Source organism: Canis aureus, chromosome 25 (genome assembly GCF_053574225.1).
Source record: "Canis aureus isolate CA01 chromosome 25, VMU_Caureus_v.1.0, whole genome shotgun sequence".
Classification (NCBI taxonomy): domain Eukaryota; kingdom Metazoa; phylum Chordata; class Mammalia; order Carnivora; family Canidae; genus Canis; species Canis aureus.
The window spans coordinates 39,391,354-39,418,062 of NC_135635.1; the positions used below are offsets into that span (position 1 = coordinate 39,391,354).

The 26,709-nt window shown below is 46.6% G+C and overlaps 1 protein-coding gene and 2 long non-coding RNA genes across 4 annotated transcripts; 1 reads left to right on the top strand and 2 right to left on the bottom strand.

Moving 5' to 3' along the window:
- Positions 1-2,710: 2,710 nt before the first annotated feature.
- Positions 2,711-9,238, bottom strand: LOC144297336 (uncharacterized). The gene is made up of 2 exons (XR_013364372.1): positions 8,959-9,238; positions 2,711-4,777 (listed from the first exon to the last, which is right to left on the bottom strand). It is a non-coding gene; the product is annotated as an uncharacterized LOC144297336 (long non-coding RNA).
- Positions 9,239-15,557: 6,319 nt separating this feature from the next.
- Positions 15,558-22,474, top strand: PIANP (PILR alpha associated neural protein). Of its 2 annotated transcripts, none has more exons than XM_077871314.1 (6): positions 15,558-15,707; positions 17,884-17,943; positions 18,211-18,722; positions 19,724-19,805; positions 20,644-20,865; positions 21,193-22,474. In XM_077871314.1, the coding sequence occupies exons 2-6, from the start codon at positions 17,927-17,929 to the stop codon at positions 21,212-21,214; spliced, it is 855 nt and encodes a 284-aa protein (XP_077727440.1). In that variant the 5' UTR covers positions 15,558-15,707; positions 17,884-17,926; the 3' UTR covers positions 21,215-22,474. The 2 variants fall into 2 exon arrangements, with proteins under 2 accessions (XP_077727440.1, XP_077727441.1); XM_077871315.1 differs by lacking the exon at positions 15,558-15,707 and adding an exon at positions 17,609-17,678.
- Positions 22,210-26,699, bottom strand: LOC144297352 (uncharacterized). Its single transcript, XR_013364384.1, has 2 exons — positions 26,443-26,699; positions 22,210-25,094 (listed from the first exon to the last, which is right to left on the bottom strand). It is a non-coding gene; the product is annotated as an uncharacterized LOC144297352 (long non-coding RNA).
- Between the last annotated feature and the right edge of the window lie 10 nt (positions 26,700-26,709).

A 26,709-nucleotide genomic window follows, 5' to 3' on the forward strand; every position in this document is an offset into this window, starting at 1 on the left:
TGCATGGAAATAAAGCTAGAGAGACTGACATCAAGGAGTCAGACACATAATAAAACATTTACCGTTGATTCAAAAGGTATAATATATTGAGCACCTCTTATTGCCAGGCATCATTCTAACTACTAGGCACATAGATAAAATACCTGCCTTCTTGGTATTTGCATTCTTGTGGTGAGACTCAGGAAATACATACATACACACACACATTAATGGTCAGGAGGTAATAAATATTATGGAGAAAAACAAAGCAAGGAGAAGAGGAGTGAGACTGCAGGAGACATTTGCTATTTTATATATTGTAGTAAGTAAAGACCTCTCTGATAAGAGAACAATGGAGCAGAAATGTTAAAAAAAGAAAAAGGAGTAGGGGCCCCTGGATGGCTCAGTTGGTTAAGCATCTGCCTTCAGCTCAGGTCCTGGGATTGAGCCCCAGGTCCTGGCTACCTGCTCAGCCTCTCTGCTCAGCAAGGAGTCTGCCTCTCCCTCTCCTTTAGCCCTTCCCCACCGCTTGTGTGCGCGCGCTCTCTCTCTCTCTCTCTCTCAAATAAATAAGTAAAATCTTTAAAAAGAAAAAAGAAAAAGGAGCAAGTCATATGGATTTCTGTGGGGGCAGTGTTCCAGGCAGAGAAAACTACAAATGCAAAGGCTCTGAGACGAGAGCATACTTGATGTGTTTGAGGAACATCAAGGGGGATGGTGTGGCTAGAGCAGATTGAGCAAGGGGACAGATGTAGGGATGAGGTCAGAGAGAGAGAACAAGGTGGCCAAATCCTATCAGGCCTCATGAACCATTGTAAGACTTTGGTACTTACTGTGAGTGAGATGGGCAGCCAATGGAAGATTTGAGTAGACAAGTAATAGGATCTGACCCATATTTTTAAAATAGTAGGACTGCGGGGCACCTAGCTGGCTCAGTCAGTAAAGCATGTGACTCTTGATCCCAGGGTTGTGAGCTCAAGTCCTATATTGGGTGTAGAGATTAGTTAAAAAATTTTTTAATATGATGGCTGCATGGACTAAAGCAATGAGTCCAATTAGGAGGTCAAGGTAATTATCCAAGTGAGAGATGGTGGTGGCTTAGATGAGGGTGGTAGCAGTGGAGGTGAGAAGTAATTGGATTTGGAATTTAATTTAAAACTAGAATAAACAGGGGATTCCTGGGTGGCTCAGTGGGTTAGCGCCTGCCTTTGGCCCAGGGTGTGATCCTGGAGACCCGGGATCGAGTCCCACATCAGGTTCCCTGCATGGAGCCTGCTTCTCCCTCTGCCTGTGTCTCTGCCTCTCTCTCTCTCTCTCTCTCTCTCTGTGTGTCTCATGAATAAATAAATAAAGTCTTTAAAAAAAAAGTCTTTTAAAAATATTCTTTTAAGTCTTTTAAAAATAAAAATTTCTTTTAAAAATAAAAAAAAGTCTTTTAAAAAATAAAATAAAATAAAACTAGAATAAACAGAATTTGCAAATGAATTAGATGTGAGATATGAAAGAAAAAGGAGCTGAGAACATTATACAAGTAAATTGCATCAAATTGCCAAAGTGCAGATCATTTTAATTTTTTTTTAAGATTTATTTATTTATTCATTCAGAGAGAGCAAAGAGAGAGGCAGAGACACAGGCAGAGGGAGGCTCCCTGCAGGAAGCCCGATGTGGGACTCGATCCCGAGTCTCCAGGATCACACCCCGGGCTGCAGGCGGCGCTAAACCGCTGCGCCACCGGGGCTGCCCTCATTTTAATTTTATATAAACTTTTGCAGAAAATAGGAAAAGAAAGGACTATCCTCAACTCATCATATAGGGCCAGCATTGCTTTCATAACCAAACCAGAAAAGGGCAATAATAGGAAGGAAAATTATAGGACAATCTCACTTTTTAACAGAGATGCAAAAATCTTCGGTAAAACACTAGGAAATTGAATCCAGCAATGTGCAAAAAAATAATACACCAAGACTAACTTGAATTTATGAAAGAAATTTAAGGTAGCTTAATGTTAGAAAATACATTCATTTTATCCATCATATTGGTAGATTAAAGGTATAAATCACATGATCTTCTCAATAAATTCAGAAAAAGTATGTGATGAAATCAGTATCCATTTGTGGTTTAAAAATATTTTAGAGGGCAGCCCCGGTGGCACAGCGGTTTAGCGCCGCCTGCAGCCCAGGGTGTGATCCTGGAGACCCGGGATCGAGTCCCACATCGGGCTTCCTGTATGGAGCCTGCTTCTCCCTCTACCTGTGTCTCTGCCCCCGTCTCTCTCTCTCTGTGTCTCTCATGAATAAATAAATAAAATCTTAAAAAAAATAAAAATATTTTAGAAAACTAGAAGGGAACTTGTTAATCTGATAAAGGAATGCTTGGTATCACTAATCCTATTCAGTCTTGTAATGGGGATCCACAGCAGTAAGACAAGAAAAAAAGGGTAAAAGAGTTAGATAAAAAAATAAACAAAGCTGTTATCATTCACAGAAAATATAAAAATGTGATAGCATATGTAGAAAATTCAAGAGAATCCACAAATAAATTATTAGCATAAAAGCTTAACAAGTTTGCTTGACCAAAAATATACAAAATCAAGTATATATATATATATATATATATATATATATCCATCCATATATGAACAACGGTTAAATGATAAATATTTTTTTAAATTACCACTTGTAATAGTATGAAAAATACCAAACACCAAAGTATAAGTGTAACAAAATATGTGTAAGATTTGTATGCAGGAAATTATAATTTATTGTGGGACACTGAAGAAGACTAATATAAATGAAGAGATATTACCATGTTCGTGGATTAGAAATTTCAGTATCATGAGGGTGTCCATTCTCCATAAAGTGATTTACAAATTCAGTGCAACACTAATCAAAATCCCAATAGGCTTTTTGTGAATATATGGAACTGACAAACTGATTGTAAAATTTACATGAACAAACAAATGTCCAAGAACAGCCTCTTGAAGATGAACAGAGTGGAAAGATTTGCCTTACCAAATACCAGGACATAATTACAAAACCATAATAATTAAGACAGTGTAGTATTGACACAAGATGCATAAATTGACCACTGGGACACGATAGAAGCGAAAACAGATTCACACATGTATAGACATTTGATTCATGATAGAGTTTGCACTTTTGAGCAGGAGAAAAAGGACACTTTTCAATGTTGCTGTGACAATTGGGTATCTATATAAAAAAATAAAACCAGGGACGCATGGGTGGCTCACTAGTTGAACATCTGCCTTCAACTCCGGGGCGTGATCGTGGAGTCCTGGGATTGAATCCCACATCTGGCTCCCTGCGGGAAGCCTGCTTCTCCCTCTGCCTATGTCTCTGCCTCTCTCGCTGTGTCTCTCATGAATAAAAAAATAAAATCAAAATCTTAAAAAACAAACAAACAAACTTTACTTTAAGCCATACACAAAAATAATTCTCCACTGTACTATAAGCTAAATGTAAAAGGCATATTAAAAACCTTGTGGAAGGGACACCTGGGTGGTGGCTCAGCAGTTAAATGCCTGCCTTCAGCTCAGGGTGTGATCCTGGAGTCCCAGGATCGAGTCCCACATACGGCTTCCTCCATGGAGACTGCTTCTCCCTCTGCCTAAGTCTCTGCCTCTCTCTCTCTCTCTCTCTGTCTTTCATGAATAAATAAATAAAATCTTAAAAAAAAAAAACTTGTGGAAGATAATATAGAATATATTTGTGATTTTAGGGTAAGGAAATATTTCTTAAGACTCAAATATACGAACTAAAAAGAAAAAGATGAAGAAAAAATCAAAAATAAAAAGATTGATCAATTTGACTGCATTAAAATCAAGAACATCTGTTCCTCAAGACAGGCCACAGAATAGAAGGAGGTGTTTATAACATATATAACCAACAAAGGTTGTGTCCACCTGCAAATTAGTAGGAAAAAAAAGAACCTCGTAACAATAAACATTATAAGCATTAAAAGATTTAAACTAGCACAAGAGGAAATTAGTAAGATCAACAAACATATGAAAAGGTGCTCAACTTCATTAGTAATCAAACCAATGCAAATTAATACCATAATGAGATATCACTGTATGCACCAGAATAGCTAAAATTAAAGTCTGAAAATAGGAGTGCCTGAGTGGCTCAGTTGATTAAGTGTCTGCCTTCCGTTTAGGTTATGATCCTGGGATTCTGGGATTGAGCCTTGCATTGGCTCCCTGCTTTTCCAGGAGCCTGCTTCTCCCTTTCCCTTTGCCTGCCCCTCTCCCTGCTCATTCTCTCTCTCTCTCTCTGACAAATAAATAAATAAAATCTTTAAAAAAATAAAAAATAAAGTCTGAAAATAGCAAGTGTTGACAAGAATACGGAGTAAAAGTAACTCTCATATACAGTTAGAGTACAAGTGGTTATACCACTTTGGAAAAGGGGTTAGTATTATCTAATAATGCGGAAGATGCCCTATGATGCATTAATCCCACTTCTACACACATAGCAAATACATACAGCATTGTTATGCATATATCTTCAAGAGCAGACCAAAGAAATTATATTGTTAAGGAATGCACAAACACATGTGAAAACTATTTTTTTACATGTGAAAACTATTAAGAAAAGCAAAGAAGTGATTATCATAAAAATCAGAACAGGGATCCTTGGGTGGCGCAGCGGTTTAGCGCCTGCCTTTGTCCCAGGGCGCGATCCTGGAGACCCGGGATCGAATCCCACGTCGGGCTCCTGGTGCATGGAGCCTGCTTCTCCCTCTGCCTCTGTCTCTGCCTCTCTCTCTCTCTGTGTGACTATCATAAATAAATAAAAATTTAAAAAAAAATCAGAACATTGCTTATGTACAGTGAGGAGGGAATGATGTATGAGCGAGCAGGGATACACGAGTCCTTTTCAAATACTGTTAAGGGGAGGGCAGCCCGGGTGGCTCAGCGGTTTAGCGCCTCCTTGGGTCCAGGGCCTGATCCTGGAGACCCCGGATCGAGTCCCATGTTGGGCTCCCTGCACGGAGCCTGCTTCTCTCTCTGCCTGTGTCTGTGCCTTTTCTCTCTCTCTCTCTCTCCCCCCCACCCCCGTCTCTCATGAATAAATAAATAAAATCTTTAAAAAAAATAAAAGCATAATACATTAAAAAAAAATACTGTTAAGGGTCTTTTAGTTAGCCTGGTTGGTAGTCACATGAGTATTCTCTCTGTAAGTATTCCCTTTATAAGTATTCAATACATTTTACATTTATGTTTTGTTGCATTTGTCTTTATGTGTATTGTATTTCACTATAAAAATGAGCTTTTTTATTTTATTTTATTTTTTTAAGATTTTATTCATGAGAGACACAGAAAGAGAGATTGAGAGAGAGAGAGAGGCAGAGACACAGGTAGAGAGAGAAGGAGGCTCCATGCAGGGAGCCTGACGTGGGACTGGATTCCGGAACTACAGGATCAGGCCCTGAGCTGAAGGCAGCGCTAAACCGCTGAGCCACCTGGGCTGCCCAAAAATGAGCTTTAAAAAAAAAAAAAGAAAAAAAAAGATTTTATCGATTATCTGATAGGAAGAGAAAGAGAGAGAGAGCGCGCAAGCAGGGAGCAGCAAGCAGAGCGAGAGGGAGAAGAAGCAGGCTCCTCGCTGCACAAGGAACCTGATGCAGGGCTCAATCCCAGGACCCTGGGACCACAACCTGAGGACCTGAGCTGAAGGCAGATGTTCAACTGACTGAGCCACTGAGGTACCACAAAAATAAGCTTAAAAGATTATTTAATTCAACATCCATACTTGACAATCTCTTAGCAAACTAGGAATAAAAGGGACTTTTCTTAACTTGATAAAAGTCATTAGAAAAAAAAAACAAACAACCAACACAGAAAATACTATTTTATTTTATTTTTTTTAATTTTTATTTATTTATGATAGTCAGAGAGAGAGAGAGGCAGAGGGAGAAGCAGGCTCCTGGCTAGGGGCATGACCCAGGAGTTCTAGGATGTACAGTCCTACACCAGGGCTGCCCAGCAAATACTATTCTTACCAGGAAAACATTGGGAGTATTTCTTTTAAAACTGGGAACAAAAGAAAGATGCCAGCTATCACTGCTTGTATTCAACATTGTACTAAAGGTCCTGGCCACCACAAGAAAAGGAAATTATAGGCATAGTATTTATTGGAAAGGAAAAAAATGGGGCAGCCCAGGTGGCTCAGCGGTTTAGCACCACCTTCAGCCCAGGGCCTGATCCTGCAGTCCTGGGTTTGAGTCCCACATCAGGCTCCCTGCACAGAGCCTGCTTCTCCCTCTGCTTGTGTCTCTGCACCCCTCCCCTCTCACTGTGTGGCTCATGAATAAATAAATAAAATCTTTAAGAAAAGGAAAGGAAAAAAACAAACTGCCATCATTTGCAGATGATATGATTGTCTTTTTTAGAAAATTCAAGAGGTCTATAGAAAAACTATGCAGAAGAGAGGGCTTATCAAAGTGGTTGGCTCTAAAACCGATATTGAAAATCGATTGTATTTCTATGTACCAGCAAAAACCAATTTGAAATGTCACCTTAAGTATACCATTTGGGGGGGGGGGGCAAAAAGGATACCATTTACCATAAACAGAAAAGCAATAAAGTGCCTAGGAATAGATAACAGAAGATATACGTAATCTGCAGGAAGAAAATAGTACTACATCATCAAAATGCATTAAAGACCTAAATAAATGAAGAGATATCCAAGTCCATGGTAGGAGATGTCAATATTATTTCTTTTGTTTTTCTTTACATTTTTTAAATCTATTTTTTTTTTTTTTTTTATGATAGTCACACACAGAGAGAGAGAGAGAGGCAGAGACATAGGCAGAGGGAGAAGCAGGCTCCATGCACCGGGAGCCCGACATGGGATTCCATCCTGGGTCTCCAGGATCGCGCCCTGAGCCAAAGGCAGGTACTAAACCGCTGCGCCACCCAGAGATCCCTACATTTTTTAATCTAAATTCAATTTGCCAACATACAGTATAACACCCAGTGTGGAAATTTCAATATCAAAAGGATGTCAATTTGACTCCAATTGGACTTTGGATTCAATGCAATTCCAAAATTCAAAATCCTATGAAACTTGACAAGTTGATTCTCAAATACAGCAATGGCCAAGAAGTGGCAAAATATTCCCGAAAAAGTATATTGACAAAGTGGTGTTTGCTCTGGAGATATCTAGTTTTATTTTAAAGGTATAGGACAGGGGTGTCTGGGTGTCAGTTAAGCATCTGCCTTTGGCTCAGGTCACAATCCCAAGGTCCTGGGATGGAGCCCCATGTTGGGCTCCCTGCTCAGGGAGAGCCTGCTTCTTCTCCTTCCTCTCCTTCCGCCTGCTTCCTCTCCTGCCTGCTTCTCTCCTTCTGCCTGCTCCTACACCTGCTTTTGCGCGCTCTCTCTCTCTCTGTCAAATAAATAAAAATTTTTAAAAAGCTATAGGACAATGTGTTATTGGTGCAGTTTTTAAAAAGTCGTCTAGTGGAAAAGAAAGTGTCTAGAATCAGATCCATGTATAGAACTTCAACACATAATTGAGTCAGCCAAGCAGATCAAGCAGAGAGGAGGGAATATTTAATAAATGAGGTTGAGATAATTAATTTTCCATATTAAACATTGTAAAATAGACTATCAAAAAACATTACACACAAAAAGTCAATTCTAGGTAGCCTTCGGACTTAAATATAATGAGCAAAAGTTTGAAATCTTTTGAAAAATATGTAAGAAAATGTTTTTCTGACCAGGAGGGTAGAGAGTGATGTTTTTATACAAGATACAAAAACCATGATCATAAATGAAGTGTTCATAACTATGCCTATATTAAAATAAAGAACTTCTGATAATCAATCATGAAAAAAGTAAAGGACAGGTCACAAATATGTCACAAAAGAGAAAATATTTGCAACATATAAAGCTGACAAAGATTAGTATCCAGAATATATAAAGAACTCCTACTGCGCAGCCTGGGTGGCTCAGCGGTTTAGCACTGCCTTCAGCCCAGGGTGTGATCCTGGAGACCCGGGATCAAGTCCCACGTCGGGCTCCCTGCATGGAGCCTGCTTCTCCCTCTGCTTGTGTCTCTGCCTATCTCTGTGTCTCTCATGAATAAATAAACAAAATCTTTAAAAAAAGAAAAAAAGAACTCCCACAAATCAATAAGAAAAATACAAACAACCCAAATGATTGGGCGTTTCCCAGAAGAGGAAATTCAAAAGGCTAATAAGCATATGAAAAGATGCTCAATTGCCTTAGTAATTATACAAATGCCAAATAAAACCACAATGAGGGACGTCTGGGTGGCTCTGCAGTTGAGCGTCTGCCTTTGGCTAGGGGCATGACCCAGGAGTTCTAGGATGGAGTCCTACATCGTGTTCCATGTGGGGAGCCTGCTTCTCCCTCTGCCGGTGTCTCTGCCTTCTCTCTGTGTCTCTCATGAATGAATAAATAAAATCTTTACTAAATAAATAAATAAAACCACAAAGAGATACTATTATACACCTACTACATTGGCAAAAATTAAGAAATCTAAAAATACAAGTGTTAGAATGTAAATCAATGGGAACTCAAAAATTAATGGTAGGAGTGTAAATTGAAAAACAATTTGGGGATCCCTGGGTGGCGCAGCGGTTTAGCGCCTGCCTTTGGCCCAGGGCACGATCCTGGAGACCCAGGATCGAATCCCACATCGGGCTCCCGGTGCATGGAGCCTGCTTCTCCCTCTGCCTGTGTCTCTGCCTCTCTCTCTCTCTCTCTCTCTCTCTCTGTGACTATCATAAATAAATAAAAATTAAAAAAAAAAAAGATTAGAAAAACAATTTGGCATTCTCTCTCAAAGATTATTATTCTTATGCCTTACATCTTAGCAGCCTCACTGCTAGATATACATTCCAGAGAAACTCTTGCACATATGCAAGAAACAAATACAGTAATGCTCATAGCAACAATGTTTATATAAAAGGAAAAAAGTGGGGCACCTGGGTAGCTCAGTCAGCTGAGTGTCTGCCTTCAGCTCCAGTCATGATCTCTGGGTCCTGCGATGGAGTCCTACATTGGGCTCCCTGTTCATTGAGGAGCCTGATTCTCCCTCTCCCTCTGCTGTTCCCCCTTCTTGTGCTCTCTGGCTCTCTCTTTCTCTCCCTCTGTTAAATAAATAAATAAAATCTTTATTAAAAAAGAGAAAAAAGAAAAGAAGAGAAAGAAAGAAAGAAAGAAAAGAAAGAAAAAAAGAAAGAAAGAAAGAAAGAAAAAGAAAGAAAGAAAGAATTCATAAATCTATCAACAGGAGAATAGACAATGATTTATTTGACATATTCACACAATGGCTCATTATATTCCAGCGAAAGTGTATGAACTCCAGCTACCTGCAACAATATGGATAAATCTTGGAAACACCATATTGAATGAAAAACAAACATGTACCAGAAGACAACATATAATACCATTTTTAATCAAACCTAAAAATAAGCAAGACTAAAAGCATATTTAAGGTTATATGCATTTGTAAGAAAAGAATATTTAAAAAACAATGGAATAACAAAAAATCCGGAGAGGTAGTGATTACAAGGGGATGGGAGGATAGGGGAATCCCATAGATACAAGTTAGTGGCAACTTTCTAGTCCTTGGGGTGGGCAGTGGGTTTACAGATATTCATTTTATTTTCCTACTTTATAATTATCATACATATAATATCTTGTGTGTCAAATTTTATATATATGTAAAGTTATATTTATATGTAATACAGGGGCACCTGAGTGGCTCAGTCAGTTAAGCATCTGCCTTCAGCTCAGGTCATAATCACAGGTCATAATCAAGCCCCTCATGGGGCTCCCTGCTCAGCAAGGAGTCTGTTTCTTCCTCTCCCTCTGCCTGCTGCTTGCTCTGCCTACTTGTGCTCTCTCTTACTCTCTCTCTTTCTGGGTCAAATAAATAAATAAAATCTTTAAAAAATATATATATATATAATATAAATATTTTAAAATTTTTATTTGAGGGATCTCTGGGTGGCGCAGCGGTTTAGCGCCTGCCTTTGGCCCAGGGCGCGATCCTGGAGACCCGGAATCGAGTCCCACATCGGGCTCCCGGCATGGAGCCTGCTTCTCCCTCTGCCTGTGTCTCTGCCTCTCTCTCTCTCACTGTGTGCCTATCATAAATAAATAAAAAATAAAAAATAAAATAAAATAAAATTTTTATTTGAGAGAAAGAGAGAGAGAGAGAGAGAGCATGATCCAGGGGAGGAGCAGAGGGAGAGGAAGAAATAGATTCCCAGCTAAGCAGGGAGCCCCATGATGGACTTGATCCCGGGACCCTGGAATCATGACCTGAGATGAACACAGATACTTATCCAACTGAGCTGCCCAGGCACCACATAAGTATGTATTATATTTGTATATCTATATACTTAAAGATTAAAAAGTTACATAAAATACTAGCCAGCTGGGGATCCCTGGGTGGCCCAGCAGTTTAGAGCTTGCCTTTGGCTCAGGGATATGATCCTAGAGACCGGGGATTGAGTCCCACATTGGGCTCCTGCATGGAGCCTGCTTCTCCCTCTGCCTATGTCTTTACCTCTCTCTCTCCCTCTGTCTCTCATGAATAAATAAATAAAATCTTAAAAAAAATACTAGTCAGCTATATAGACATTTAAAAAGAGAAAGGATGACCCCAAGGTTTTTGTCCTGATCAACTGGAAGAATAAAGGTGCCATTTAAAAGAGAGGAAGTGCTAAAGGAGTGGCAGATTTGCAGTTGAAAAGTCTGGAAAGAGGGAAGAGTCTGGATTGGAGATAAAAATTTAGGAGTCATCAGAAAAAAATGATATCCATCTACCTATTTAAAAATGATATTTAAAAGCTCAGATATAGAATATCCCCTGGAGTATGATCATAGATAGAAAAGAGAGCCAAGGTGTAGCTGTCCAAGAGATGAGCTAGGAAAGGAGGCCGAGAAGGAGGAATCAGTGTGGTCCAACAAAAACCAGGACAGTGTAGTATCTTAAAAATCAGGTAAGGGATTTGAAAAAAAAAAAAAAAAATCAGGTAAGGGGACTACTAGGTGACTCAGTTGGTTAAGCGTCCTGAGTCTCCATTTTGGCTCAGGTCATGATCTCAGGGTGTTGGGATAGAGCTCTGCATTGGACTCGGGGCTCAGCGAGGAGTCTGCTTATCACTCTCCCTCTGCTCCTCCCCTGGTTCATGTTCTCTCTCTCTCAAACAAGTAGGTAAATCTTAAAAAAAAAAAAAAAAAAAAAAAAAAGCCAGGTAAGAAAGTTTCTGGAAGGGGACATAATCAACGGTAACAAAGGCTGCTGATCACCAAGTAAAATGAAGCTGACAACTGAACTTTGGATTTGGAAACATAAAAGTCACAGGTAGCCTTGACAAGAGGAATTTCAGCAGAGTGGCTGGGGCAAAAGCCTGAATGAAGTTGGCTGGGAGGTTAGGAGGACATTTATATGTCAGAATATGATGAGGCTGCATGAAAAAGGATGAAGACCCCTATTCACTGATACTGTAAAATAGCAAAGGTACATTGTTAAGTCAAAAAGGAAAGATGTAGAACAGTATACACAGTATGCCAACTTTTATTGAAAATACACGGGGGAAAAGAATTTATATTACTATTTGCTTGTGCATGCATAAACTGGAAGAAGGCATAGAAATTAGTCACACTAAGGGTAGAGATGGGAATGGGAAAGATGATGGACAGGGGAAAGAATGGGAACTTTCACTATATACTTTTTTATATTAGAAACTTTTCTTGCACATGTGAATGTACTATCAATTCAAAGCAATGAATTGCAGGGGCACCAGGGTGACTCAGTCAGTTAAGCATCTGACTCTTGATTTTGGCTCAGGGCATGATCTCAGGGTCTTGAGATCAAGCTCCACGTCAGGCTCTGCACTGGGCATGGAACTTGCTTAAGATTCTCTCTCTCCCTCTCCCTCTGCCCCTCCCACCCCTAAAAAAAAAAACCCATTAATGAATTGCAAAAATAAAATAGTTTAATTTAATTTAATAAAAGGGAAAGAGAAGGAATAGGATGAGAAGTGGAAGAGATGGTGAGTAGAAATCATTTTCTGAGATGCTTTGCTGTAAAGGGAAGGAGAGAAGGGCAGATAACTGGAGTGGAAGGTGGAGCTAAGGAAGGCTTGTTTTTAGGCTGTAAGGAATTACAGTGTGCTCACATGCTGCTGGGATAATCAAGTAGAGAGGAGAGTGATGCTGCAGAAGAGGGAGGACAGCCACCAGAGTGATGACTTTGGCGTGGCTGAGAAGACCAGGGATCCTCCACAGAAGGAGAGGTGGAGGGCAGCCCTGGTGGCCCAGCAGTTTAGTGCCGCCTTCAGCCCCGGGGTGTGATCCTGGAGTCCCAGGATCGAGTCCCACCTCAGGCTCCCTGCATGGAGCCTGCTTCTCCCTCTGCCTGTGGCCTCTCTCTCTCTCTCTCTCTCTCTGTGTCTGTCAAGAATAAATAAATAAAATCTTAAGAAAAAAAAAAAAGAAGGAGAGGTGGACTGGGATGTGGTGGTAGTGGGGAATTGAGAGAGCTCTCTTCTGTCTGCTGCTGTTCCCTCAGAGAAGCAGCAAGTGAAATCATCAACTGAGAGTGAGAAGGGTTTGGAAGGATGTTGGAATTTGAGGACAGGAAACAGACAGAAATTTACTCTGACAAATGCTGGGAAACCCCAATGAGCACAAAGATAATGATAAAGATACCAGTGGAGCCAGACACAGGGAGAGAATTTCTAGATGGTGGAGTGTGGGAAGGTTCTCAAATCATCTGAAGATACATTTATCACTCTGCATTTCACTGTCTCGTTTACTAAATTCTAAGTTCCACGAGGACAGTAAAGACTTTGGTCTTGCTCTCTGCTGTATCCCCAGCCAGCAGTACAGTGCCTGGGATGTAGGAGGCATTCCAAAAAGAGTTGTCAAAGGAATTAATGAATCAGGAATACTAGAAATAATTGATAATGATCCAAAGTCCTCCGCGTAAAAGGCACTCACATAGGTAGTGAATATTTACTTGGAAAATTTGACCCACACCCATCACATAATGAGTCCTCTTACAGCATATCCTTAGGATATGGGGCCTACTAGGGCCCAGGATATGGCATGATTTGCACACTCTGCCTCACATAGCCTCCTTTGGATTCAACATATACTGTCTTTCCCTGGCCACTGGGAAACACCAGGAGGGTGGCTCACTCACTACTATTACTGACATGTGAATGAAGGGCTGTCAGGGACAGACAAGCAGAAGGGCAACCACTGCAGATGCTGGTCAGAACAGCAGGCTTCCTTCCGGGAGGCAGGAGTGCCAGGCTAATCACAGTAATAATGCAAAGGATGAAGGGCAAGTGTTTGGAGGGATGTGGGTGTGAGCAGAGACTCAACCTAAAGCATTCAGCACAGGGCAGAGATTAGGGAACGCAGGCAGATAGAGAGGAAAGGCAGGTGGAGAGCAGAGAAGAGAATGTGCAGGGGACCCAGATGAAGTTTACCAAGCAATAAATATTGAACATATACTATGTGCCAGGCTCTGAGGATACAAGGTGAACAAGACAAATATACTCTTTGTTCTCTAGGTTATGATGGCAGGGATGGGGGAGCAGGGGATGGAGCAAGGGAGGCAATAAACAGTAAACAAATATAAGATCATTTCAGAGAGTGATGAGTTGGAAAGACAATGAAACATTGAAGAAACAGAGTGGGTGACCGAATGACAAGAGAGAGCCCACCAGGTGAAGAGGAGAGTGAGGGGTAGGCAAAGAATTTCAGGAAGAGGTAGTCAAAAGTACCAGGGTGCTAAGGGAATCATTTCAGATATTCTAGAACATCAAGAGATCTGACCTGGCAGGAGCATTGTTTGAACATGGGGGAGGAGTACAAGTTGAAGGGCCTTTCCTAACAATGAGTTCAGATTTATTCCAAGCACAATGAAAAGCCACTCAAATATTTTACACAGGGAAGAGCATGATATGATTTAGATTATAAAAATATTACTAGAAAAAAAATATTACTAGATATTGTGAAGACTAGTTTGCAAAGAGCAAGAGCAGAAGCAAGCGACCACCTGAGAATCTATTGCGCTATTTCAGATGACAGATGATGGCTTGAACCAGGATGGAAGTAACAAAAGTGGAGAGAAGTGGATGGATTCAAGATACATTTTGCATGCAGAGCTCACAGACCTTGCTGGCAAAGTTGATACAGGGCAAGAACCAGTGAGAAAAGGGAAAGGAGGAAAGAGATGTTTCCTAGGTTTTCAGCCTGAACAAGTAGTTGTCATATCCCAGGATGGGACACAAGGAGAGAAATAGATTGGCGGGGGAAGAATTCAAGCCATTTATTTTAGCCACATTAACTTCACATGGCTATTAGACATCCAAGTGGAGATGTCAAGCAGGCTGTTGGATAAATGAGTCTGGAGCTTTGGATATAAATTTAGGACTCGCTGACATTTACATAGTATTTAAGCCCTGGGACTGGATGACATCACTGGAGAGAGAATGTGGAAAGAGAGGAGAGCCAAGGACTGAGCCCTAGCAAGCACTAACATTTAGAGGTCGAGCAGAAGACTGAGAGGGAAAGCCAGTGAGATTGGAGGGAAACTAGGAGAGTGTGGTGTCCTGGAAGTGCAATCAAAATAAAACATGGTAGAGAGGGTTGGTGTAGGATAGAGAGTGGGGTTTGGGGAACTACTTTTGATAGAGGTTAGGGAAGGCCTCTCAGAGGAGCTGACATTGGATCTCAGGGAAATTTTAATGAAAAAAAAAAGTGAGTCATTGTGCAAAGGAGGGAGGCATTCCAGGCAGAGGAAACAGTGAGTGCCAAGGCCCAGTGGCAGATTAAGGTCCTCTAGTTCTAGGAACATAGATCAGGTCCAACGAAGCAGGGGCATGAAGAGTGTTAGGAGTGAATATCAGAAAGTAATCTCGTGGACAGGTCACAAAGGGCCTTGTAAGACAATAAGGAATTTGGATATTCCTGGGCTAGAAAAGCTGAGTAATGCAACTTAATCTCCTTATTTTAAAGATCATTTGAGTTGCTTCTGGGAGAATGCACTGTATCAGGGCCATGGAATGAATGGAACGGGGATATCAAGCCTTTGGGATAATACAAGGATGGTTCGAGGTATTCACCCCCAGCCGCAGCCCCAGCCCCACCTAGATCCCCGGCGCTCCGCAATGTCCACCAGGGGCGAAACGGAGTTGGGGATGCAGAGCCTTAGGTGACTCAGAATCTCGGTAACTGACTGGAGTGACCTTGGGTATCCATGGAGTTGGGGCAAAGGGGTGGAGAAGCTGCTATTAGGACGCGGGGAATGAGACTGTCGGTCACCCTCTGCTCCCCTCTCCACCCGTCCACCTGCGACCCAGCCGAGTGCAACTCCTGCGGCGCGGCAGTAGGAGGGTTAAACCGTGCGTGGCCCACCGCGGGAGCGGGAGAGGCGGAGACCTTGCGCTCTGAGCTGCCGCGCCGAGCCCAGCCGAGCCGAGCGCAGCCCGAGCCGAGCCGAGCCGAGCCGAGCCGAGCATCTCCCGCCGCCGCCGCCGCCGCCGCCGCCCCGCGCCCCGGGCGCCCCCCCCAACCTCTCCAGCGCCCCGGCTGCCGGCCAAGCCCCCCGACCATGCCCCGTGCCCCACAAGCCCCCGCGACCCCCCAGCCCCGTGCAGCCCCGAGCGCCCGCAGCTGTGGTGCCGCCGCGCCAGGCATGCAGGTGAGCGAGAGCCGGACCCCCCCGCCCCCGCCCGCGGGAGCCCGGCCCTGCCCTTCCCGACTCCGCGCCCTCGGCCCCCCGCCCGGGCTCGAGCCGCCTGCCCCTCGGCGCGCCTTCCCCGCGGTGCTCTCCAGCCCTCCGCGGGTCCCGACTCCATCCTGCCCTCCTGGCGCAGCGGTCCGCGTCCCCGCGGCTGCCTCCATCCCGCCTTCGGCTCAGCCGTCGGCTCCGGCATCCTTCTGTGTCGGGTTCCCTTTCTGCTCTCGACGCTGCCTCCCTCGCAGTCCCTTCGCTGACCTCCTGGTCCTCGTTTCTCCCCCCGCCCCCTCCCCACCGCCGCTCTCCAGCCTGTCGGGGGAGCCGGGCCTGTGGGAGGGGTGGGCCCGGGGCCGCGCTGGGGATGGGGCCTGGTTCCCCCACCCCGAGGCCCCGCCCCACCCCCAGCTCGTCTCCTGCGCACAACAGGTCGGTGAGAAGCGAGGAGAGGGTGGGGGTGGCGCGCCAGGCTGGGGACTGCGGGCTTCCTGGAGGGGGTGGCTAAAGGGGGTGCGGGGCCCCGGGACTGGAGTTGACGTTGGGTGGTGGTTGGGGGGGGGGGTGATGCACAACGCTGAGAGGCAAGTGAGTCCTGGAGTCAGCTGGCCACCGATGTCCCCGTGAGCCCTTCTCCGCTTCACTGGTTCGCTCTAACCTCCTCCTTCCCTCCCTCCCTCCTTCCCTCCCTCCAGCTTCCTAAGCTTCCCGGCCCTCGCCCCCTTAGCCCACCAGGCTCCCACCCCTATCTCGTTCCAGAGCTCCATATCCCTTTACATCTGAAGAAGCACTTTCCAACTCCTCCATCTTTGCTGCTCAGCTGTCATCCCCAGTCCCTTCCTCTTCTCATTTTATCCTCAGCATGATGTTCTCTCCTCTTCCATTCCCTTGTTCCCGGTCTCTGGTCTTCACTCCTTTTCTGTCTTCCCCCTCCACTCTCTCCACTTGTCATCCTGTCTAGACCTTTCCTTTCTTGTCCTCCTGCCCTTCCCCCATCTTCCCCTGATCCTGTGACCCCTTGGCCCTCGACCCCTTGGCCTTCGATGCTTCCCTCTCTCACCTGTACTCTTATTCTCCCTGCAGCATCCTCCAGGCTTCCAGGCTTCTGTACCCACCCCCTTCCCAGTCCACTCTTTCAGGCAGACTCCTCTCCCTCACCCCATGCTCTGTACTCACTTCTTCACCTTCCTTCTCTCTTCACTCCTAACCAGCCCTTCCTCTCTCAGCCTCTAACCCCTCGCCCCTCTCCCCACTGCCCTCTTAGCCTTGCCCTTCCCCAGATTTTCCCATCATATTCTCCTGATCTTCTCTGGGAGCACTTAATGTGCAGATTTAGACCAGAATCTTGAGGATCCAGGGTGTCCTATCCTCCTCCACTCTGAGGAGCCTGGCCCCCCTGGGTCTAACCCCCTCAGCTCTGAGAACATTTCCTTTCTCTTTCAAAAACCGAACATCCAGATTTTCCCAGGACTCTACCCAGGAGAGCTACATTTGAGGGGGTGACCTCTCCCCAGCTCCACTTCCCTTCAGAGAGCACCTATGCATTGGATGATTTAACATTGAGCAAAAATTATACTTTGTAGTTTCTCTCCCACCCACCTCTGTCTCTCTCTGTCTCTTGCTTTCCATCCCTCCATCCCCTACTCCCCTACTGCTGAAGAGGTAGATTCCCTAGGGCTCATCATAAGAGAAATGCTGGGGACTCCAAGCAGGCTGGACAGACTGGGGTCCTCCCCTTGTGTGCATGCCACGCACACATTCACAGACACTCTGATTGACTTCCTCTTCCCTCCCCCACCCTCAGGCTCCCTCCCTAGCGGTAGGTGCTCAAGGAATCACAAGGTTCTTGGCTCTAAATTAAGCTCCAACAAGAGCTTGGAGCTGTGGGCAGAGGAAGTGAGAAGGAAGGAAGCCAGAGAAATAAGAGTACACTCCGAGGTGGGGAAGTTGCAGGGATCTCTGGGCAGTTGTAGTTAGGGGCTGGGGGCTAGATAAGAAACACTTTGGGAGCCCCCCACCCACCCAAGGATGAAAAGTGGCAGCTGGCAGCCTGGGAGACAGATCCGGGTAGGACTGGTGGCTGAATGAAATGGGAAAGCACTCAGGGCAGAGTTGGGATGTGACGACCCCCTCTCTCCCCCAGTAAAGGCTGAAAATCTGGGTCACAGCTGAGGAAGAGCTTGGACATGCAGTCCAAAATGTGGTAAGTCTGGCTCAGCAGATGGAACCTGGAGGCCACTGCTCCTGGGGTCTGGGGCCCCTTCCCTCCTATGTCTGCCCTGGGCCTTCCCTCCTGAGGACCAGACCCAAGGGAAGGAAATGAGGAAATGAGGCCAGTCTTTCCAAGGCCCACCTGCTTTTCCAGAGAACGCTGGAGGGAGGCAGCGGGATCTCTGGTATGAGCCTGTGCTCCCCACATATTAGCCTGAGACAGGCTTGTGTCTCACCACCTTTCTCTCCCTTCTTGCAGGCCTGCACTGCTGCTGTCCTACCTCCTCCCTCTTTGGCCACTGCTCTTGCTGCCCCTCCCACCACCTGCTCAAGGTTCCTCCTCCTCCCCTCGAACCCCACCAGCCCCAGCCCGGCCCCCCTGTGCCCGGGGAGGCCCCTCTGCCCCACGCCATGTGTGCGTGTGGGAGCGGGCACCCCCACCGAGCCGATCCCCTCGGGTCCCAAGATCGCGTCGGCAAGTCCTGCCGGGCACTGCACCCCCTGCCACCCCATCTGGCTTTGAGGAGGGGCCACCCTCCTCTCAGTATCCCTGGGCTATTGTATGGGGCCCTACAGTGTCTCGAGAGGATGGGGGGGACCCCAACTCTGCCAATCCTGGATTTCTGCCCCTGGACTATGGTTTTGCAGCCCCCCATGGGCTGGCAACCCCACACCCCAACTCAGATTCCATGCGGGGTGATGGAGATGGGCTCATCCTTGGAGAAGCACCTGCCACCCTGAGGCCTTTCCTTTTCGGGAGCCATGGGGAAGGTGAGTGGGAGCAGGAGAGGCTGATGGAGGGTACGAGGTGTAGGGAGGCTGGCTGAAGGGCCACGACAGAGATCTTGTCTGCTAGTTCCTCCTACAAATGTGTCAGGCACTGTGCTGGCACAGGGGGGCGGAGATGAAATGCCCTCTGAGCCCTGGAGGAACTCAGGGCTGGAGAAGACAGATGTGTAAACGCTCAGGGAAGAGTCAATATAATAAATGCTCTAATAGAGGCACACACAGCATGTTTTTAGCAAAAGAGGCAAGGGAGAGATTACTGGTGCCTGGGGATCAGGACACCTTCCAAGAACTGACATTGGAGCTGGACCTTGAAAATGGAGTGGGAGTATTCCATGCAGAAGAACACTGTGAATGAAAGGGATCTTCAGGGTGACATCTCAGCTCAAGGAATGCCAAGATAGGACCACTAGTTTGGGGGTGGGGCTAGTACAGGGATGGACATTCCTACCCCTAGTTTCTTTTCTTTTTTTTTTTTTTTAATTTTTATTTATTTATGATAGTCACAGAGAGAGAGAGGCACAGAGACACAGGCAGAGGGAGAAGCAGGCTCCATGCACCGGGAGCCCGATGTGGGATTCGATCCCGGGTCTCCAGGATCGCGCCCTGGGCCAAAGGCAGGCGTCAAACCGCTCCGCCACCCAGGGATCCCCTACCCCTAGTTTCTATGCAGATAGAGGGGTTCTCTCTGACCTTGGAGCCTCCTCCTCACCGCATGTATACAGAAGATTTGGGAACATAGAGGAGAACTAAAAACTTCAGTGAAAGCTGATGCTAAGAATAAAGGGGGGAGGGTGGGGTTCAAGAAAGCAGAAAGAGTTGGGCAATGTAGATTTGAATAGCAACTCTGCAAGTTTATTGAACTTGAAGCTTAATTCCCCCCCCACCCCCCAGCTCCAAGTTTATTGAACTTGAAGCTTAATCCCCCCCACCCCCCAGCTCCTACCACCTCAGGCCTCCTAAAATTTTCTCCCCACCCCAATCAGGTGTGGATCCCCAGCTCTATGTCACAATTACCATCTCCATCATTATTGTTCTTGTGGCCACTGGCATCATCTTCAAGTTCTGGTAAGCTGCGGGGAGGAGGGTGCTGGCGGATGGGGATCTAATGTTTGGTAGTGTTTGGTTGGAAGAAGGGCAGGAGCAAGGGCCACATATTTGCTGGAGGTGGGAGAGAAAGTGGTGGATTTAGGCAAGGAAGACCTTGGGAAAAGGTGGTAAGGATTTGATGTGGGAGACAGAAATTAGGGCAAATTCCTTTTCCCAAGGAAACACATGGATAATGGGAGAGGCAGGGGAATTATGTGCACTGGGGGGCTTGCAAAGGGATGCCTACGCGGGCATCCCTTGTCCCCATTTCCTCCAAGACAGAGAAAACGGACCCATTCTGCAGAGCCCCTTTTTGGAGCTGCCTGGAGAGGAGGGAGAAAGTCTGGAGCTTTCTTTGCATGCATTTAATAAGGGGTCACTCAGTCCTTCACACTTTACTGAGAATCATTAGACTCAGGTGTCCAGGTCATTAGCTGATTTTGAACTAGAACTAAACCAAACCTTCCAGGCACCTGCTAAGGAGAGAAATGGCTCTCCTGGGAATGCATGGGGGACGGGGCAATTCTGGGAGACTGTGTTGGTGGGGAGGAGGTACTGATTCTGTGGATCTGGACCAGGTCTGGAGGATTGTTTACACCCCTGGCCGCCTGGAGGTAGAGAAAGTAGCTTTATGAACACTCAGTCTCCAGATATTTCTTATAAGGAACTGTTAAGAGGCCAGTTTCTCTGCTGTAGGATATTGGGGGAGGATGGGGGAGGATATTGTCTGAGGGAGGATGGGGGTGGCCAGCACTGCAGGCCCAGGATGGGGGTTTCTTAAATGTGTGAGAGAACCTCTTTCCTTCCCGTGTACCAGCTGGGACCGAAGTCAGAAGCGGCGCAGGCCCTCTGGGCAGCAAGGTGCCCTGAGGCAGGAAGAGAGCCAGCAGCCGCTGACAGACCTGTCCCCAGCTGGGGTCACTGTGCTGGGGGCCTTCGGGGACTCGCCTACCCCCACCCCTGACCATGAGGAGCCCCGAGGGGGACCCCGGCCTGGGATGCCCCAGCCCAAGGGGGCTCCAGCCTTCCAATTGAACCGGTGAGGGCAGGGGCCAAGGGCTGGGAGGGCTGGGAGGTAAGGCAACTTTGGTCCATGGCCTTGGTTGGGAGAGCTCCCTCCTGGGTGGGCGGGGAGAAGGTAGACCTACATCCCCTCACAACTCCTGGCCCTCCCTAGGACTGGACTAGATCCTCTCTAGGGGACCCTTCCTTCTCCCACTCTCTGTGGATCTCTGTCCTGTTCTCACGTTGTCGTTTAACTCAACTCTGCCCTCTTCTCCTTGAGTCCCTTTCTTTGCCTTGGACTTCCCTTCGATTCTGGCCTACCCAGTGGTTCCTGACTGTGCCCTTTCCCTCTTCCTCTCAGGATCCCCCTGGTGAATCTGTGATGCCCCCTCAATGTTGGGGTGCCGCCAAGCAGGAGGCCGAGGGGCCAGCATAGCCCCCATCCCACTGAGGGTGGGACAGCTGTGGGAGCTGGGGCCACGGGTACTCCTGGCTCCTGCCCTTGCACACCACCCTGGAACCCTCACTGGCCCCATAGGTGATCCTAGCTGCTCACCCTCCTCTAGGTGGGGGCCTCACATATTTGTGGCTTCTGGTCCCCCATCCCTACCCTTGCACACTCACATGAAAGCCTTGCACACTCACCTCCACCCTCCCAGGCCATCGCACACACTTGTGCTCTTGTACAGCCAGTCTTCTGCACCCTCTCTCCACCCACACCACCCTTCCAATCCCTCACATTTCTCCCTTCGTTTCACACTTTTCACTCTCTTCCTCTCACACTCCATGCTCAGCTCAGTTGCTCAGTGGTCAGTGGGTGACTTTCCTGTTACCTCTCACAAGCATTTCCTGGCCCATGTTGTGGTGTTGTGTGTTGTGCTCACACTCTCCCTCATGAACACCCACTGATCTCGTTTCTGTGGCCTCTGCATGCTGCCCCAGAGGTGGGTGGGAGGTGAGCTGGGCGCTTCTCTGCCCGCATCTGTCACGGTCCCATCCCATTCCATATCATGTGTTTTGTTGTCTCCCCCATCCCACTCCAAGGGCGTGCTCATTACCCTGAGGGCTCCCCCATGGGAATGGGGGTAGTGAGGCCCCAAGCTTCTCCCCCCCAACTGCTAAATTCTGTTGTCTGGAAGATGGGTTTTGGGGAGTCACCTGCTGCACTACACAAGAAAGGGGCTCCCATTTGCCCTTCCCTTCCTCCTAAGTCCCTTTTGTCTTATCTGTCTGGCTGTCTGTGTGTGGGTCACTGGAATTCAGAGTCCCTGAGCCAGTCCTCTACTTCCCAGCCTCCCTGGGGGCCTCCCTAACTCCACCTAGGCTGCCAGGGACTGGGGCCTACTGGTTCAAGGCCATCGGGAGCTCTGCCTCCCAATCTATCCCTCCTTTTCCTGGGCTCCCTCACACTCCTCCTCTCCTCCCTCCTTGGTTCTTCCACTCTCCTTCTTTTTGCCTGTCTCCCTTCTCCTCATATTTGTCCCTACTTCTCACCATTTTTCCGCCTTCCTCCCTTCTTCCTCTCTTACCTGGCTCCTATGCTGTGATATATATTTTTGTATTATCTTTCTTCTTGTGGTGATAATCTTGAATTCTTGTGGGATGTAAGTTTCAAAATTTTCAAATAAAGCCTTTGCAAGATACTGGAGTTAGTTCTGCTTATGAACTCTGAAGAGAGGAGAGGGAGCAGGCAACAGGCAGCCAAGAAGGGAGGAAAAGAAGGATGGGGGTTTGAAAGGAACCCCTTAAGACTCTGTGTGACATGGGCTGCTCCAACCTGGAATTAGGGTTCCTGGGTTTTTGTTTTGTTTTGTTTTTAAGGGGGGAGAGGGGCAAAGGGAAATGGAGAAAGAGAATTTTAAGCAGGCTTCCAGCCCAGTAGGGAGCCTGATATGGGGCTTGATCTCATGACTCTGAGATTCTGACCTGAGCTGAAGTCAAGAGTCATATGCCTAAACTACTGAGCCATCCAGGCGCCCCGTGGGCTTTGACTTGGAACAGAATGGAAGAAGAAACTGAAGGGAGCAGCCAGAGCAAGAGAAACTAGAAGAGTGGCTTGCTTGTTACTTGCCAGTAAAGGTCAAGAGAGACCATAAGAAAGGAGACAGAGAACCTGGGTGGCTCAGCGGTTGAGCGTCTGCCTTTGGCTCAAGGCGTGATCCCGGAGTCCCACATCAGGCTCCCGGCATGGAGCCTGCTTCTCCCTCTGCCTGTGTCTCTGCCTCTCTCTCTCTGTGTCTCTCATGAATAAATGAATAAAATCTTAAAAAAAAAAAAAAAGGAGACAGAGAAAAGGAACAGGCAATGAAGCCAGCAAGAAAAGGAGTGAGCTGATAAGACAGACGGAGGGTAAAGGGTGAAAGGAAGAGAAAAAATGGAGTAAAGGGGAAGAGGTGAGAGGGGCCACAAGGAGGCTGCTCTTCTTGGTGTATTTTCAGCCTCGCTCCTGAACTTGTCCCCATCTACAGCTGCCCTCCAAAAGCTGTGCAGCTTTAGAACCCCTGTGGTTAACTCTCACTAGCTTTCTCCCCCTCCGCTCTGCCCTAAGAGAAAGGAACTGCTAGGGTACAAGGGCAGGATCAAGGGGTATGTTTGGGGGAGGGAACAGGCTGCCCAGCTGGGATCAGTCACCTCTGAGCCCCCCATTCTAGGTTTGGCTCTAGTGAAAGCCCTGCTTAAGCCCACATATCAGCCTCTCAGCTGTTGCTAAGTTCCATTGCCATGGTAACCACCCAGGTCCCATTTCTCCCCCCACCCCCATCTGTGCCCCACTTGCTCCCTGGAAATGGGGAGCTCCTGGGAGGAGAGGATACTGTTATGAGCCAAGGGCAGTCTGGGTTATCCCAGACTCTGAATGCCTCCAAGCATTTTGCAGCTGGAATTAGGAGTGTATAGGTGTTGGTAGGTGTATGTTTTAGGTGTTGGGGAACTTTCCTGTCTACTCAAGGAAGTGTGTGTGAATCCATATAGCATACAATGGCGAGGGGAGGAGGGAGCATATTTCTCAAGACCAGAGCAGCACATTTGGGGTATCAGACTCCCTGAGAAAAACAGTGCTACAGAAGAAAAAGCCAGAGCAGGCGCAAGGAGTGATGAGCCAACCAAAAGCAGAGGTGTAAAGCCAACAAACTGCTGAGGAGGGCTCAGAGTCAACTCAGAGAGGCCTAAAGAGAGCCCAGTGGCAGCTGGCAGAGGGAGAGGGCTGGATGGAATGGGAGGGTGCAGGAAAAGGTGCTGAGGACATGGGTCGGGGGCAGTGAGGTATGAATCTGAGGTGGATGGGAGAAGAAGCCTCACTAACCTTTCCCTTCTTTCCCCCCAGGAATCTAGTCCTTGTCAGGTGGGGGGTGGGGAGGAGCTCAAGTGCCTGGAGAGCACACCACCGCTCTATCACCCTCTGCAACTGTAGTTCTTCAGAGGGACAGTGTGACCCCGAGGCTCATCCATATGCAAAAGGCATGCATGAAGGCCCCTAATGAAGAGGGAATTAATTATTGCCTGATTAGCCTGCTGTTTCTCTAAATTTAAATAAATTAAAATACACCAGCAAGACACTGGGAAATCCTCACCTGTTCCTTCTCCCGAAATGCCCTCCTTCCCCGTGGAAAGTCAGATGGCAGGGAAAGACAGAGGAGAAAGGAGACGTCCTAGTCTCCTGAGCTGTCCTAAAGGAACTATCCCAAACTAGATCACATTGTCAGAATAATCAGGATGAGTTGGGAGGCCCTGGGGAACAGATCCTAACTTTTATCTTTCATGAAGTTGAAACAGACTATGGGGCCTTTGGAGGTCCTTGAAGGTAGCAAGTGGTAGAGCAGAGAGTCACTGCTTAGTGACAGACCAAGAACACAAACAATGGCCATATGACCTTTTTGGTTCTTGGAAGCCACACATCACAAGCACCACTGGGACCAGTATCTCTCATCACTATGCTTTCTTTGCCTCCTGAGCTGTGCATCAAATGACTCAGCCCATTTTTCTGGAATGCTTACCATTATGGCTCAGACCAAACCAGGAAATGGGGAAGCCCCCAGGAGGAGGGATCTCCCAGGCAGAGCTCAGGGTGTGGAAGTGATTCAAGATGGTAACAGTGTGCCAGCTGGAAAACCCCAGGCTAAAATTAACAGCCCTCCTCCCCCTACGCCCCACATTTATCTCTAAAGCTCTTCTCTAAGGAGTTCAAAGCACTTTAAAATCTGGCTTCTTATATAGCAAGGGCAGAAGCAGGGCTGACAGTTGGAGACTTGGAGGCTCAGCGAGTACCTGTTAATGAAAATAGGAAAAGAACAAGAGGAGAACCAGGACTTAAGAGTGATTACTATGATTTTGCTCTCACTTCTCTATCTCAGCCTCCAAAATTGACGTTTCTGGAATTAGCAATTCTAACCCATGCAGCAACTAGGTCTGGTCACATCTGAGCCCTTAAGATCTTATCCTGCCAACTGTTGCTCCTCAGTTAACACAGACTGAGTACAGAGCCCCAAAGTGTGATCGAGACAGTAGACACTTTCTAAAAAAAAAAAGATACAAACTATAATGACAAACCAAAGATACCTATCTTCTATTTAAACATTTAACTTAACTATTTTTAGGCATCCTTGGTACTTCCTTGCTGTGATTTTGGAAAAAAAAAAAAAAAGGACCATTTAAATCTTCAGAGTCTAATTTTCATTATCCATAAAGTAGATAATTAAAAATAAATTTATTTTTATTTGACTTATTTTCTTTTCTTTCTTTCTTTTTTTTTCTTTTTTTTTTTTTTGACTTATTTTCTTTTCTAAGCAAAGGGCTATTACTGTTAGTAGGGGGGACTTCAATTCTGCTTCAGCCAAAATAGAGCTCAGCTCAGGGGATCCTGGCCAGATCACGGTGAAGGCAGCATTCATTTACTCAAAAGCATGTATTTATGCACCATCTACTATGCACTCAGCAAAGCAGTGGGAAGGATGCCATGTACGAGACTGTTTCTTCCCTGAGGAACTGACAAGTTTGCTGAAGAGTCAAATATATGAAATAGTTAAAAGAGCAACAAAAGGTACAGACTAAATGCTGTGGAAATTCAGAGAAAGAAATCGTTATGCGTTCGAGCAATCCCGTAAGGCTTCCTGAAAAGAGTTCATATCGTGTTCATTTATGGAACAAACGTTTCCTGACCACTTACTAAATGCCAGGCTCTGAGGATACAGGGGTGAACAACTCAAAGCGCTTGCCCTCATGGAGCCGATATTCCAGCAGGAAGAGGTGAACAGCAAACGATCTATCGGGGGTGATGAGTGCTGTATTTAAAGGTAGAGCAAGGTGAGGAGATAGAGATTGGGGGGTGGAGGGCAACAAGAACACAGAGACCGAAGGCCAAGAGCACTGGTGTGCTCAGGGAGGTCATCAGTTACTCTGGGGGGCCTAAGCCCCTACTGAGGGACCACGGAAAACAACTGACACATCCTCATCCCTTCCTGCAATTCAAAGCACTGAGACATTCTTGAGAACAAAACGAAAAACAGTGGCAACTTCCTACCTCAGTCTATTTTACACTGAGAGAAGGGAAACGGACCCACCGTCATTTAAGAACCCCTACCTCCCTACCTCCCTACCTCCCTATCGCCTCCCGTACCTGATGCATAATTCATAAACCTGTCGGCTTCCACCCTCCCACTTCCCCAGAAGTCCCTTCCGGAAGCCCGGGACAGCACTTCTGAAGGTTCAGCTTCTGCCCTTAGCGGAACCCGCCTCCGCTTCCGTTGTGACGTCACATCCACACAGGGCTCTCTCGCGTCCCCGCAGAAGCCACTTCCGCCCCTACTTTTCGTAACTTCCGCCCTGAGACTCCCAGAGCGCTGGCAGCGCCGGATGTGCTCTGCCGCTCCCGGAAGTGACTCGA